The 16452-nt window shown below is 37.9% G+C and overlaps 1 protein-coding gene across 5 annotated transcripts in view; it reads right to left on the bottom strand.

Annotated features, from left to right (window-relative positions):
• The window catches only part of SCAF8 (SR-related CTD associated factor 8), a 220816-nt gene that overhangs the window by 167928 nt on the left and 36436 nt on the right, over positions 1-16452 (bottom strand). For all 5 annotated transcript variants that reach the window (XM_069598778.1, XM_069598775.1, XM_069598774.1 and 2 more), the window contains exons 3-4: positions 8993-9076; positions 3274-3318 (exon numbers count right to left, since the gene is read on the bottom strand). In XM_069598778.1, the coding sequence (XP_069454879.1) occupies positions 3274-3318; positions 8993-9076 (129 nt within the window). The remainder of the gene's footprint in view (positions 1-3273; positions 3319-8992; positions 9077-16452) is intronic.

The following is a 16452-nucleotide window of genomic DNA, read 5'->3' as shown; positions in this document are numbered from 1 at the left end:
ATTCAAGCAGTGAATTCAAGAAAGAAAAGCTCTGGTAAAAAAGTACTGCCAACAAGCCTTAGACTTCATCCAAAAAACACACAGCAAAGGGATCTCTATACTAACGAAAGAAGGAATCAAACAGCAAATTACAACATTCTAAACACAGTGAGCCTGAAGTTTTAAAACTTTTCTCAAATGCAAATCTATATGAAAGGTAAGACACTACCATTATGATTCTAAAAATCTGTCCTATGAAAACATGTTTTAGCTGCTTCGCTGATCAGTGTTTCTTATCCTTCTTCTAATCTGAAGAATATGAGTCTCCTGGGACCTTCCTAAGCACAATGAAGAACCCTTCACCAGCAAGTTTACTGCTTCAATTTTCCCATATCCAGAAGCATGAGAAAACCTGCCTCCCAAATACATACTAATTAAAATGAAATTATGGCTGCTAGAAGCAGGTTCAAATTTTAAGTGTAATTAGGTAAGCATTTCACCAGAGCCATTTCACAGAAATCCTATAGAGCACTAAATCAAAACTGCCTTCTTGGGAAATGTCTCAGACCCAAGGACCAGTGAGTAAAGGATCTTCAATCCACCTCCAACACACAGATACATGTTTCTAAACAGTATTTTCAGTCAAGACAATGAGTGACTTCATTCTGCAAAAAGACTAGATGATCCATAATTTGTTCCTTCAAACCCCTTCTTCTTAAGGTCATTATTAAGAAAATGAAGAGACCGACAGCACCAATTTATAAGTATTGCAAAGTTCTGGCTGTTTAGTACTTGAAATATTTAATAAAAGGGCAGTAATGCTGATGTGTGGACATTAAAGTTTTAGGTTTCAACACTGTCTGCTCTGTTGAAAGTTATTGTTTTAGAAGTCTGAAATAGTTTTCACTGATGTTCCCCCCCCAATCTAGCATATTTGTTCCTCAGTTCATATATGACTTATTTTCCTTTGACTACCGTACATGCAAATAATTATCTACCTAGCCAGGCAAATAATACATCCATTTAAAAAATTGTTTAAATTTAATGAAAAGCCAAGACATTTCTTTGTTAAAAGTCATCTATTCCTCAATGCTGGAAAAATAGACAAAGTAGTCTCATATTTAATGTATTATTTTATAGAAATGATTATCTTGAGAGTAAGGCTAAATAAAATTGCTAAGTTGCTGGTAAGAGTTTTTAAATACTGAGTGGTGAATAATAAAAGCAATTAGTGTAGTGAGTTAAAAAAAATACACCTTCTTCTTTGATTTATAACAAAAATTCTTGATTATAAACGCACAGTACATAAGAATCATGACTACACACCACAACAAATGGGCCTTTCTTCCCTACTGTGAAGATTCCAAAGCTTCAAAAGTGTTAGGGGTTTTAGTATTAAGCTATAAAGATGAACACTTCTTTCACAATAACCTTTAGAAACACCATATTATGATGTTACACTATGGAATTTCCTTCACTGATCACACTAGGTATTTTTATGTGCCTGCCACATAAAATGGCAAAAAAAAAAAAGTTATGTATGATTTAAATGTTGTAGAAAAGCTTTAAAATAACAGTATTTGGTAAACTTGGTTACATTACCAACTAAAAACTTGAAAGAAGAATTAAGACTAAAAAAATCTGAAATGTCTTTCAACTGTTTCTTCAAGTTCTATCAGTAGCAAAAACACAAGAATTCCTAAGCCTCCAATATCATGAGCAATCTTTTTTTTTATACTTTGCATTAACTGTGGCTGTACTTACAAAGCACTAAATGATGCTGACAGTAGCGTGTAAGAAAAGAGGGCTATCTCAGGACACAGTTATATCTGATACCAAACGAATTCTGAAAGTGAATACTGCTTGCTTCCAACAGAAGGAGAGGAAAAGGAACCTTTCCAAGAGAGCCAGAGAATTCACGGCTTAACAAGGTCTACTCTCAGAGAAGCCTGGCGTGCTGCAGTCACATAGGGTTGCAAAGAGTCAGATACCAATGAGAGACTGAACAACTCTCAGGAGAAACTTAACCAGAGCCTGATCTGCTTTGGTTTTACCAGAGTCTAAATGACCCACCTTCAGGAAATCAGAACCTGCATTTCAACAAGATCCCTAGGTAATTTGTGCAAGTTTCTTATGCACAAAAGAAAGTTCAAGACACACTGTTTAGACATTTGAACCTTTTTGAAGTTTTATAACAATGAAATTTTCTAACCACCAACATTTCTATCTTACAGTTAGATTTACCTTAAACATACAGCATACCTGTTATTTTAACCCATACCTTAAGCTTCAATTTACTAGCTGTTCATCTCAAAATATGTTTTACTAATACTTTAAGTTTTGAGAAAACAAGATGTTAAGAGGAGAAAAAAGCTGAATCAAATAAAAGTTAACTGATTTATTCAAGATTATCCAGATAGTTTGGAGATGCAGTAATACTATTTTAATCCACGCACCCTCCCCTCCAGTCAACTATTTTCACTCAAGAAACATACTGCAATTTATGTCCTTTGATTTACCTTTGATTATTTACCTCTGATTCTCAAACTGGTTCTGCTCACATCTAGGCAAGTGAACAAAGGGCAGAATACCAAACCTCAATTCAATGACAGAGTCCTACAGTATCATTTTACAAATTGTAAGTGTCATGGTACTCCTGCCCAAAAAGAGCAGCACAGATAAGGCACTGATCACAAAGGAGCAAAGAAATATAACCTAGTCACCTTGGGCTCTGGTTACCAAAAAAATTACTAAATGTATGCAAAAACAGCTGTTTTCAACTTCGTCTCCCTCTGCTTACCCTGGAAAATGGAACTTTAGGTCTAATAATAAGATGTAGAGATGCGTAACTGCCCTAATGGATGAGACAAAATGAATCAGCAGAAAAAAAGTGGCTAGCATTTTTACTACATTTTACTACATCTTATCTACAAGGAGGACTGCTCTCTAGGCATTAAGCTTGAAATGAATAAGGAGGATTTCTTTAAAGGCTATATAAAAAGAAATGAATCTAAAATTTCATTAAAAAAATCATACTGAAATATTTTCTTCACAGAACAGATGCTCACTATGGAAATGCAAATTAACAAACACATCTACCTGAAAGCTTTCGTTTTTAGAATTATTTGAAAGGCAGTTTCATTTTATTTCTTAATTAGAAATTAAAACAAATGGAATCACTTTTAAACAGTCATCAAAACAATTTAAAATTGGGTATTTGAAAAGAGAATAGCACGGGGTGTTAGTCTACAGTTACAGAACGTTTAGCATATACAGGGAAAACTATATACTTACTTTCTGAATGAATTTCTCAACACTCTGTACCACATGTTTATAGAACTAAAAGGAAAAAAGGTTTTAAATGTTTGATTAGAACTTTCTTGCTAAATATACAGTTTAACAAAGCTTCAAAGGTTTATCAACAAAGCAATGAATTTTAATCATGAATTCCGAGACAAATGCAACATAAACAAACATAAACATGAGCACTAGCTAAAGTCAGTAAAGGTTCCTGAAGTAGGTATATGGTCAATATATCCAGTGTGTTACATGCCAAATATGGTGGTAGGCCACTGGTAGATGTACATTCTTCCTTCCTGGAAGGAAAAGTAAAGATCTCCAACAGTAACATTTTATTGGCTAAATTAAGTTAGTACTGCTGTTGCTGCTAAGTAGAGTCAGTCGTATCTGACTCTATGCGACCCCACTGAGGCAGCCCAGCAGGCTCCCCCATCCCTGGGATCCTCCAGGCAAGAATACTGGAGTGGGTTGCCACGAAAAAAGCAAATAACTGAAAATAAAGAACATTAACAAATGTATGCAAGGGAGTTGTTTTCAACTTCATTATCTTCTGCTTCTCCTAGAAAATGAAACTAGCATGTATATAGAACAAAATATAGAGATGTACAATGTTCGAATGGATCAGCCAAAATGAATTCAGCAGAAGAGAAGGGAGCACATGGATTAAAAATCAGAAATGAGCTTTTATCAATTATGAGAAAACCCTCTACATTTAAGTTTTATAAAACAACACTATGAATAAACTTAAAAATGAATAAAATAAAAATGATAGGTTAAACAAAAACTACCTGGAATTTGTACCTAATAGCTCAATGGCAATTGCATAATCAACATATTTCTGTTTAAAAAACTAGCCTCAATTGTGCTTTGTTTTATATTTGTGATCCCATAATTTATTCTTTTAAGGGACACTGGGACACAAGACCATTCAACTGCAGCATGAAATCCAACATTTATAAAGTAAAAAATATAGGAAACCTTCATTAATCATATTCACCAAATCAAAATCTACAATAAAGTTTCCTTACTGCAAAGTAATAGTCTACTCAACAGTTTAAGTTATTTAAGAAAAAAAAAAAAAAAAAAAAACCTCGCTGAAACAACTACTTAAAAGTTATCAGGCACTTTATAAATAACTAAATATTTTAAATCAATATATAAAATACCATTTACACACTGAGTGGTTTTTATTAAATAATAATTATTCTAGAAAACATCTTGCCAGAGCTTCTTACTTCTAGTTACTTTACGTATGATTTGTAATTCAGATCAAAACTAAATGTTAGCTTACTAAATGTTAATTCAAAGATTTTCAATTCACAGAGGCCTTTTTCCATAACAGGTTATCAGAGGTTTCGTTGACAGTGCGCAATGGTAACAAACACCCATCACAATAATCATCTCTTAACACTGACAAAAAGCCGATGACTTACCTTAATATGAAACACAGTATCATTTGACTGAAAAAGCAGTTCAAATATCAACCGTATATATGCATCAAATGCAGTTTAAAGTAACACAGCACTGCAAAACAGCTGATCTAAACTCTTCAAAAATGTCAATGAGAAACAAAACGGAAACAAAGCAAAAGGCTGGGTAAGAGGACAAATATATGACAGGACCTTGACTGGATCCCGAAAATGAACAAATGCAGGGATTAGCTACTAAAGTTAGCATTCAGACAAGTGATAAATCAAAGTGTAGATTATATTAGATAATAATGTTGCATCAAAGTAAAATTTCTTGCATGGGATGTATTTTGCTGATCTATGAAATCTCTTTGCTTTAGGACATTAAAATTCTAGTATTTAGGGATTATGTGCTATTCTAAATGAATTCTGAAATGAATTCTCAAATGACTCAGTCAAAAAAACCTGACAAAGTGTGTATGTGTGTCTGTGTGTACATGTAGAGAACTAACCAAACGTACTGGCCAAGATGCTAATACCTGGAAATTCTAAGCGGCTTTGTATTTGCTCACTGTATTTTGCAACATGCTTTTATTTTTTCAAAATTAAAAAACCAAGTACCAGTAAATCAAAATAGTACAGTAAACCATGCTTCAACTGTAAACTATGTTTTCTCTCTTGACTGAGAGAAAAATTTAAATCTAGCTATTTTCATTCTGTTGCAAATTAATTTTCATAGACCATTCCAACATCTGAAAAATGTAAACAATGTTAATACCTATTCCTTAAAGGTCTTCAATTAAAAACTATTCTGTCCAGCAAAAGCTTTTATTAAAATGCATCAACCATTCCATAGAACAAAAATGATAATATGTATGCTGCACAATCTCAGGATCACGATCATAGAAATCAGACCACAATGATGGAGAACAAAAAGAAAGCACAAGAAGCTATTATTCATCAGAGTCACTGAAAAATCACTTCTTTGAAGAAAATTCTCTAGGTTAAATGTGTTCACTGCTCATGTCCTTCTCTTTCATATTCTACACGTAAATACAGAGATTTGAACTCTAATGCTATTTAGACATTGATTATAAGTATGAAAACTAAGATTTGGCCGTTCAGATCAAATCAGTCACTCAGTCGTGTCCGACTCTTTGCGACCCCATGAATCGCAGCATGCCAGGCCTCCCTGTTCATCACCATCTCCTGGAGTTCACTCAAACTCACATCCATCGAGTTAGTGATGCCATCCAGCCATCTCATCCTCTGCCATCCCCTTCTCCTCCTGCCCCCAATCCCTTCCAGCATCACTCTTTTCCAAAGAGTCAGCTCTTCACATGAGGTGGCCAAAGTACTGGAGTTTCAGCTTTAGCATCATTCCGTCCAAAGAAATCCCAGGGCTGATCTCCTTTAGAATGGACTAGCAGGACCTCCTTGCAGTCCAAGGGACTCTCAAGAGTCTTCTCCAACACCACAGTTCAAAAGCATCAATTCTTCGGCGCTCAGCTTTCTTCAGGTGGTCAGGTGGTCTAGTATTCCCATCTCTTTCAGAATTTTCCACAGTTTATTGTGATCCACACAGTCAAAGGCTTTGGCATAGTCAAGAAAGCAGAAATAGATGTTTTTCTGGAACTTGCTTGCTCTTTCCATGATCCAGCGGATGTTGGCAATTTGATCTCTGGTTCCCTTTTCTAAAACCAGCTTGAACATCTGGAAGTTTACAGTTCACGTACTGCTGAAGCCTGGCTTGGAGAATTTTGAGCATTACTTTTACTAGTGTGTGAGATGAGTGCAATTGTACGGTAGTTTGAGCATTCTTTGGCATTGCCTTTCTTTGGGATTGGAATGAAAAAGGACCTTTTCCAGTCCTGTGGCCACTGCTGAGTTTTCCAAATTTGCTGGCATACTGACTGCAGCACTTTCACAGCATCATCTTTCAGGATTTGAAATAGCTCAGCTGGAATTTCATTACCTCCACTAGCTTTGTTCGTAGTGATGCTTTCTAGGGCCCACTTGACTTCACATTCCAGGATGTCTGGCTCTAGATGAGTGATCACACCATCATGATTATCTTGGTTGTGAGGATCTTTTTTGTATAGTTTTTCTGTGTATTCTTGCCACCTCTTCTTAATATCTTCTGCTTCTGTTAGGTCCATACCATTTCCGTCCTTTATCGAGCCCATCTTTGCATGAACTGTTCCCTTGGGATCTCTGATTTTCTTGAAGAGATCTCTAGTCTTTCCCATTCTGTTGTTTTCCTCTATTTCTTTGCATTGATCACTGAGGAAGGCTTTCTTGCTATTCTTTGGAACTCTGCATTCAGATGCTTATATCTTTCCTTTTCGCTTCTCTTCTTTTCACAGCTATTTGTAAGGCCTCCCCAGGCAGCCATTTTGCTTTTTTACATTTCTTTTCCACAGGGATGGTCTTGATCCCTGTCTCCTGTACAATGTCACAAACCTCAGTCGACAGTTCATCAGGCACTCTATCTATCAGATCTAGTCCCTTAAATCTATTTCTCACTTCCACTGTATAATCATAAGGGATTTGAAAGTAGGAAGTCAAGAAACACCTGGAGTAACAGGCAAACTTGGCCTTGGAATACGGAATGAACCAGGGCAAAGGCTAATAGAGTTTTGCCAAGAGAAGGCACTGGTCATAGCAAACACCCTCATCCAACAGCACAAGAGAAGACTCTACACATGGACATCACCAGATAGTCAACACCGAAATCAGATTGATTATATTCTTTGCAGCCAAAGATGCAGAAGCTCTATACAGTCAGCAAAAACAAGACTAGGAGCTGACTGTGGCTCAGATCATGAGCTCCTTATTGCCAAACTCAGACTTAAATTGAAGAAAGTAGGGAAAACCACTAGACCGTTCAGGTATTTGGCCGTTAGAATGCTGCAAAATCAACTATCTAAGTTTTCTCCCAATAGAGACTCTCTATGAAGAATCATCTGTTAAATCTAACAGATAATGCTATTATTCAAAGATAAGTTATCCAGGGAATTCCCTGGCAGTTCAGTGGGTAGGACTTAGCGCTTTCACTGCTGGGAGCCCAGGGCTGGATCCCTGGTTGAGGAACTAAAATTCCAAAGGCTCCTCAGTGAGGCCAAAAACACAAACAGAAACAAAAAAATAAAGATAACTTATTTAAATAATGGTGCCTCTGGTTATGGCTGATGTTCTTACTCCGAGCAGAAAAACGTATCACTGAGAACCTACAGCAGATCTACTTAATTAAAAATAACCACTCACTCATACTCAATTTTAACAACTGGACTAGAACAGGGAGTCTTAGCTTTGGGGATAAGGACATTTTGGAGAAGGGTCTATGGCTGAGCTTCAGAAGGTCCCCAAAGCCAAGAAATTTTATTGATAATTTTGTACATATGTGTATTTCTCTAGAAACAGTTCAACCTTCTGAGGCAAAATTTTGTACATGTGTGTATTTCTCTGGACAGTCCAATCTTCTGAGATTTTCACAAGTATCCATAAGTCATGGAGAAGGCAAGCCAACCCACTCCAGTACTCTTGCCTGGAAAATCCCATGGAGGGAGAAGCCTGGTAGGCTGCGGTCCATGGGGTCGCTAAGACACGACTGAGCAACTTCATTTTCACTTTTCACTTTCATGCACTGGAGAAGTAAATCGCAACCCACTCCAGTGTTCTTGCCTGGAGAACCCCAGGGACGGTAGAGCCTGGTGGGCTGCCGTCTATGGGGTTGCACAGTCTGACATGACTGAAGTGACAAAGCAGTAGCAGTATCCATATGTCAACACAGGTTCAAAACCACTGTGTCAGAGTAACAGCTAAATACCTGTGGCCTCTTCCCAGAGTTTAAATGTCCTGTGTACAGTGTAATCCAATTATTTTCCATAAAGGTCTATTTTCAAATCTATAGTATAATCAATAAGATAAAAAAAACCAACACATTAATTTTTACTTAGAAAACTTTTCTTAACTAGTATTTCAAGATTCTATAAAGTCAGTGTGACAAATAACAGTGTTAAACACATTCTCCACAATATGCCTGTATCCAAATTCTTACCTATGAAAAGAGAAAATGACTGCTTCAAAGTTTATGTAAGAATATTTATGAAAATATTAAGTGTTTATCTCTAGTTGGGAGGGTTTGTAGGTGACAGATTTTAATTTTTGGGTTTTCAAATTTTGGAACATGTACTAACTTTGTAAAGATGAAGAAAATATATAATCTGTAAAAATTATCCCTCCTCTGAAATATTAGTGGAGTATTTCCTTTTGAAAACAGAAGAGTAAAAAGTGTTACTCACCTTTATAGCTTTGATGGCTGCCTTAGTAATTTGGGTCATTTTCGCTTTAGAAATGGGTGGCTTGTAGTCATTCAGGGAATACAACTGATGAAAAAGAACAAATTTTAAACACAGTAAAACTAATGGTCTCTATGCAATTACATGAAATACAAAACATTTCTATTTTTACATCCTCAGTGAAATTAAAGTTCCGCTTTTCTTTTAAAAGTCAAGTTCAGCATCATTAGCCATCAAGTAAATCAAATCAAAACCACTATGAGATTATCACTTTACACTTACTTGCTTATAATCAAAGAAGACAGACAAGTGTTAGCAAGAATGTAGAGAAATTGGAACCCTGACATATCCCTAATGGATTGCAAAATGGTATAGCAGCTTTGGAAAACAGTTTGACAGTTCTTCAAAAAATTAAACATAATAATATGCAGTATGAGCCAACAATTCCACTCCCAGGTATATACCCAACAGATGTGAAAATGTATGTTACCATAAAAAGTTATACACAGTCACGGCAGCATTACTCATAAAAAAATTCATTAAAATTGGAAACCAGCTAAATGTCCATCAGATGAGGAATGAATAAACAAAATGTGTTCTACCGAATTAATGAAATATTAACCATGAAAATGGAATGAGGTACTGATGCATGCTAGAGCACAGATGAACCTCGAAAACAAGCAAGTCACATTTAAAAGAGCACGTTATAGAAACGCATTTATATGAAATGTCCAGAAAAAGAAATCTACTGGGGACTGTCCACAGCTGGGCCAGTTGGGGAGAAATGAGGAGTGATAATTACAAGTATACCATTTCTTTTTCAGGTGATGAAAATATTCGAAAATGGACTGAGGTGAAGACTGCACCACCATACCAAAAACCACTGAATTACACACTTTCAATTGGTTAACTGTGTGGTATGTGAAGGATGTCTCCATATAACTGCTTTCAGAAGTCGGGACCTAATGTTTAGCAACAATCCCACCGTTCCCCCCAAAATTTGTTTTAAAGTTTCTCATATCAACAAAGGATAATACTGCTTAGAGAGAAAAGACAAGGTAGGGGAATTAAGCAGAAGACAACTAGGCTTAAACAAATCCGGATGAAAAGTGGGTCCTAGGTAATGCTAGGAATTTAACCACAATTACCTAGAAGTCGAGAGACCAAGCTTTGGCCATCATGATCCTGAATAAACAACTTGAACAGGGCTTCCCTGGTGGCTCAGTGGTAGACAATCTGCCTGCCAAAGCAGGAGACGCAGGTTCAATCCCTGGTCTGGAAGATCTGACATGCCGCCCAGCAACTAAATCCGTCTGCCACAGCCACTGAGCCTGAGTTCTAGAAGCCCAGGACCCACAACGACGGAGCCCATGAGCCCAGGCTGCAGAAGCCCTTGTGCTCCCCAACAAGAGAAGCCACAGCAATGAGCAGCCTGCACACTGCAACCAGAGCAGCCCCCCTCGCCAAGCAAGAGAAAAGCCCTCGCCATAAAGACCCAGTGCAGGCAAAAAAAAAAAAAACAACAAAAAAAAACGGAACAGACTATGAAAGCAACTCAAAACAGCTTTAGCTGGTTAACCAACGAGGTAGTCCTCTGATGTATTTGCTCCAGCACCCCTTATAACCTATTTATCATTGAATTCTACTGATTTTTACCCAGTCTTCCCCATATTTGTCTCTTCTTCCTCCAAGCACCACCATGACCAAAGTCCAAATTGCCTTCGGCTCTCACATGGAGATGGCATGCCTATCTTCTCAAAAACTGATCTGATCAGGTGACTGATACCCACCCATTTCCTCTACCACCTTAAAAAGTTCAACGATTTTCCACTCACTACAGAAACAAAAATCTACAAAAACAACGCCTGTGCCTGGTCTAATTTCTGTCTCATCTCCTGCCGTGTGCCCTTCCCCAGCTCTCTGCACTAGGCACAATGGTCTTTTTTCAGTTCCCTAAACCGCAGAGCCTTCCTCTATTTGGTATAGCACCAGGCTCTCCCCACTCGTTTTCCTACTGAGGAAAGCCTTCCCTCCATGTGCCCAATCAGAACTCCTTTATACCCTCACTGTACTGTCATTCACCTTTGAAACATTCATCACAGTAATGTGACACTTGTATGATTATGTAACAAATATCTGATTTTTAAAAGTACTGTTTCAAAGGATGACAAAGACTGACAATCATGAGACAAAGGATGTAAGTTCCTTTAAAGCAGTTTAAGCAGTAAGAGGTGAACTGTACCCCAACAACTGTCCAAGCTGAAATGAACCCTGGTAGAAATATAAACATCTTTCCCTTTAAGTTCCCACAGAGGTCTCCACTTGTTGATGTAACCCTAACCAGGGTCACAATCTCATCAGATCCTTTAAGAAACCTCCTCTGTTAAACTCACACCAAATTTTAATATGCTCGTGGCCTCAATTTCTACTTGTCTGTTTTATAAAATCTAACTGCATGCAAGTCAACTCACCAGGAGCAAAATAACATGAACCCATTCTGCAGTATCTACAGCAAGCTTTGTAAAGCAAAGTTCAATTTCCCAGAAGTTGTTGGCAGGTACAGACTGTAGCCCATCTGAGATCCAGACCCGCCCTCTCCTAAGGGGTAAAGAATCCACCTGCAATGCAGGAGACCTGGGTTTATTGAATCCCTGGGTTGGGAAGATCCCCTGGAGAAGGAAATGGCAACCCACTCCAGTATTCTTGCCTGGAGAATTCCATGGACAGTCAGGAGCCTGGCAGTTTGCAATCCATGGGGTCGCAAAGAGTCAAGACACGACTGAGCAACTAACACTCCTGTTACTACTACTCTACTAGAAAAAAAGCTCTAAGAACAGAAACTCTGCCTTTTTTGCTTGCATCTTTGTTTCCCTTTATCCACTCTTTATCCTCAGTGTCTGATAGAGAAGAAGAATTTGTTAATAAATTTAAGTGGACAAATACATATAAGACATAGGATTGTACAAGCTTTGCACAGAAACACCTGAATTTGAATTCCAACTCTGTTACAAGCTGCCAAACCTCTGAACCTTACTTTTCCCATTTACAAAATAGAAGTAATATTCATTTCACAGAAACATTGCATATAAAGCTTTAAAACACACGTAAATCACTCAACAGGGTTAGACATTATTCAAATTCTCTTTGGTAGGCATTTTCCATTTAAATGAACAATATTCAAGTGTGCATCAAACTCACTCAGGTTCCTGAAGGGACATTCCATACTAATTTATATCACTAGGAGAATGAAGACACCTCAGTGTCTTCCCAGAGCTGACAATTCACTTCATTTTGTGTGGTTTCAATCACCCTAAAGTTTTGATCAAGCACTAGCCCATATTCTAGCAGATCAAAAGCTTCTTTCTTCTTTTTTGGGGGGAGGGAGGCACTGGTGGGGGTGGTGGTGGGAAGAACGAGGTAGGGGAAATGTAATTTAGACTTACAAAACATTTCAACAGTGTCAAAAGTCAGCTCTTATCAGAGAAGCTCTTTTAAAAAATGTACCTACTGCAGAAACTTAAAGTACTACTTAGAGAAATACTAAGCAATTAGAAAGTACTTTTCAAAGGTTCACTTAATACATATGCTTTCAACTAACTATCCAACAAGATTGTCTAAAATCTCACTTCTTAAAATCTAATCACCAGAGAAGAGGCATCGATCATGTCATCTAATTCTTCACAGAATGCCTTTACTCAAATTTAACAACATCCCAGTATTGCCCTTCCTTTGGCTACTTAAGACTTATTGATTCACAGGAAAGATATTAAACAGCAGCCTGGGTTTTCAGTCCAATTCAGGCATTCTTTTGTTTTTCCAACTCCCTTCAGGTACACTGAAGAATCAGTAACACTTAAATTTTCTACTTTATCACTTGTAGGCACCATATGAAATGAGTATTTTTAGATCTGAAAATAACTTCAAATCAAATCAGTTTCTAATGACTTTAATCAAGGCCTGAGGAATCTTTAACCTAAACAGTTTCTTAGCTGCTGGCTGGCTACCCCACCAAAAAGCTTATTTCTAACAAAGACTTTTAAAGTTGTCCACTACTGATTAGGCCAGGGTTCAGCACAGCATGCATTTTAGGCTTTGAAGGCTACACAGCTGCTATCACACAACAGGCATCTTTCACTTCACTGTGTTTTGCAGACACACTGAAGGTTGCAGCAACTCTGGGTGAGTTAGTGAAGAAGGCATGCTGATAAGCCTCCTGCACCAGTTAAGCTGTAAATGCAAAGGAAAAGTTCTTGAAGGACATTAAGTGCGATTCCAATGAACACACAAATGATGAGCCAGCAAAGAGACCTTACTGCGGATACAGAGAAAGTCTTAGTGTCTGGAGAGAAGAGTAAACCAGCTGCCACGTTCCGGAAAGCCAAAGACAGAGCAAGTTTCTACTCCGCTCAATTCTCTGAAGGCTGCGAGGTGAGGAGGCTGCAGAAGTGTGAAACTGGCAGAGCTGATTCATGAGATTTAACGAAAGAAGTCATCTCGGCAACACAGAAGTGCAAGCGACACACCGAATGCTGATGGGGAAGATGCTGCAACTTACACAGACGATCTAGCGCCAGTAATTAATGCAGGCACCTCCACACACAATAGATTTTCATCGTGAACAAAACAGCCTTAAGCTGGAAGAAGTCAGTAGACTTTCACAGCTAACGAGGAGAAATCAATGCCTGCCTTCAAAGTTTCAAAAGACAGGCTGACACTCTTGTAAGGGGCCAATGCAGCCAATGACTAGCAGAAGCCAGTCCTCGTCTCCCATGTGAAAAGTCTACCGCCTTGAAGGGTCACGCTCAATCTGCTATGCCCGGGCTCTCTCACTGGAACAACAAACTTGGATGAAAGGACATCTATTTACAACATGGCTGACTGAAAATATTTTAAATCCATTGTTGAGATCTACTGCTCAGGAAAAAAATCCTTTCAAGACATTATTGCTCATCAACAACACACCTGATCAAGCCAGAGCTCTGATGGAGATTAGTGTTTGCATGACTGCTAAGGCAACATCCATCCTGTAGCTCACAGATCAAGGATTCATTTCAACTTTCAGGTCTTAACAAGAAATATATTTAGTAAGGTTATAGCTGCAACAGATAGTGATTCCTCTAGTGGTTCTAGGCAAAGTAAACTGAACAGCTACTGGAAAGGATTCACTGTTCTTGGTGCCACTGAGAACACTCATGATTCACAGGAGGGGTCAACATAGCAATGTTATCAGGGGTCTGAAAGAAGTTGATTTCAACCCTCATGGTATCTGACTTTGAGGGGTTCAAGACTTCATGGAGGAAGCTAACTGTAGATGTGGTGGAAATGGCAAGAGAGCTAGAATTAGAAGTGAGGCACGAAGATGTGACTACACTGCTGCACCTCATGATAAATTTTAATGGATGAGGAGTTGCCCCTTTCGGATAAGCAAAAAGAGGACAGAATTTCTCAAACAGAATTCTATCCTGGTGAAGATGCTGTGAAGATTGTTGAAATGACAACAAACAGAATATTACATAAATGTAGTTGATAAGACAGGATTTGAGAAGACTAACTCTGATTCTGAAAGAATTTCTACTATGGAAAAATGCTACCAAACAGTATTGCATGCTACAGAGAAATTGTTTGTAAAAGGAAGAATCGACCTATGCACCAAACTTCACTGTTTTCTTATTTTAGGAAACTGCCACAGCCACCCCAACCTTCAGCAACCACCACCCTGATCAGTCTGAAGCCATGAGCACTGAGCCAAGACCCTCCACCAGCAAAAAGATTACAAGATGATGGTTAGCATTTTCAGGCAATGAAGTTGTAAAATTAAGGTGTGTCCACATTTTAGACTGAATGCTACTGCACACTTACTAGACTACAGTGTAGTGTAAATATAACTTTTATCTGCACTGGGAAAGCAGAAAATTCACGTGACTCGCTTTATTGTGATATTCGCTTTATTGCGGTGGTCTACAACCAAACCCAAACACTTTCTCTCAGCCCTACAAGTCAGAAAGTGTCCCCAACAATTTGTATATGAATGGGCAGGGTGTTTTCCAATGTAACTTTTTTACAAAAGCAAGTCAACACCAATTTGGGGCAATTTTATTTCTTAATCTTACAAACACAATTTCGTTCGCTTGTTTACCTTTGAATAAACACAACAATCTCATGTCCTGCAAAGTGTATTCAGGCACTCCCTCATCTATGTACTGAGTAATGCTCACTACCCAAAATTCAACAAAAAGTTGTACTTAGTGCTTGCTATTTCAAGCAAACGCTTCACTACAAAAAGTTTAGTGCCTTTCCAATTTAAGCAATTGTAAATGAATTCTACTATGACCCTGAAAAGAGTGCAACAAAAAACTTATGACATAAAAAATACAAGAGAACCAGCAAATTACAGTGAAATCTTCCTCATTTACAGGTTACTCTTATGCTTCAAGACTGCTGATTCTAGGTCTAATAGGAATTAAACTTAAGTGTGAACCTAAGATATTAGTCAACCCAATTCATTCTTCCCAACAACAGTCTGTTAGGCCTTGAGGGTACTAGTCAGGATCCTTCAAATGGCCTTAGAAATCAGAAATCACAAAAGTTCCTGGAACCGACGCAATTCTGGTACTTTCGATCCAAGATAGCATGGTGACCACTTTTTCCTTTTCTTCCCCTTACTGGCAGGGCAAAAAAGGAATAATTTATTACACGTGTTTAAAACTATATAAAAAGTAAAATGGGAAGGGGAAAAGGTTAAGATGTCATCTACTTCCAGAAAATGGAATGTGATAAGAGGACTGATGGGAAAACCACAAGCCACAATACACACAAGATACAGCCAAAGAAGGAAATAGCTTGCCCTGCAAAAATCCAGAGTCTCATCCATCAAAATCAAGGTACTCAGAGAGCACGAGCAGCACAATCAACCAACACCTCATCCACTGTTGCAAAAGGTCAATAAATAATGTCTAAAACTGAACATTAAAGAAACACATACAAAATTATTGTTTAGTGATATGAACATTATCAGAAGAACTGAAGTTGTTTGGAGATCCAGCATAGGGTGAGAAGGAAGAGATTCCAATAAAATCTCTTTTGTACTTAAAAAAAACTTACATGCATACATTATTCTGAAAAAAATATAACAATTATATTTTAATACAATCCTGTTCTAATTCCACTTGCCAATCCTGGCCTTCCACAGTGTATCTGTCCCCCAAAACTCGTATGTTGAAGTCCCAACCCCTAATGTGACTGTGTAGTGACCACTGAACAATGCAAGAGTTACGGATGATGACCTTCCACATGGTCAAACATCCACACACAACTTACAGTCAGTCCTTCCTACCTAAGGTCCTACATCTATGGGTTCAATCAAGCACAGGGTGCGTAGTACTGTACTATTTACTACTGAAAAATTTCCACATGTAAGTGAACCCTCACAGTTCAAACCTATGTTGTTAAAGTCAACTGTATCT

Source organism: Ovis canadensis, chromosome 8 (assembly GCF_042477335.2).
Source record: "Ovis canadensis isolate MfBH-ARS-UI-01 breed Bighorn chromosome 8, ARS-UI_OviCan_v2, whole genome shotgun sequence".
NCBI classification, from domain to species: domain Eukaryota; kingdom Metazoa; phylum Chordata; class Mammalia; order Artiodactyla; family Bovidae; genus Ovis; species Ovis canadensis.
The sequence above is the reverse complement of the archived record's forward strand: the minus strand, read 5'-3'. Positions and strand labels throughout refer to the sequence as shown.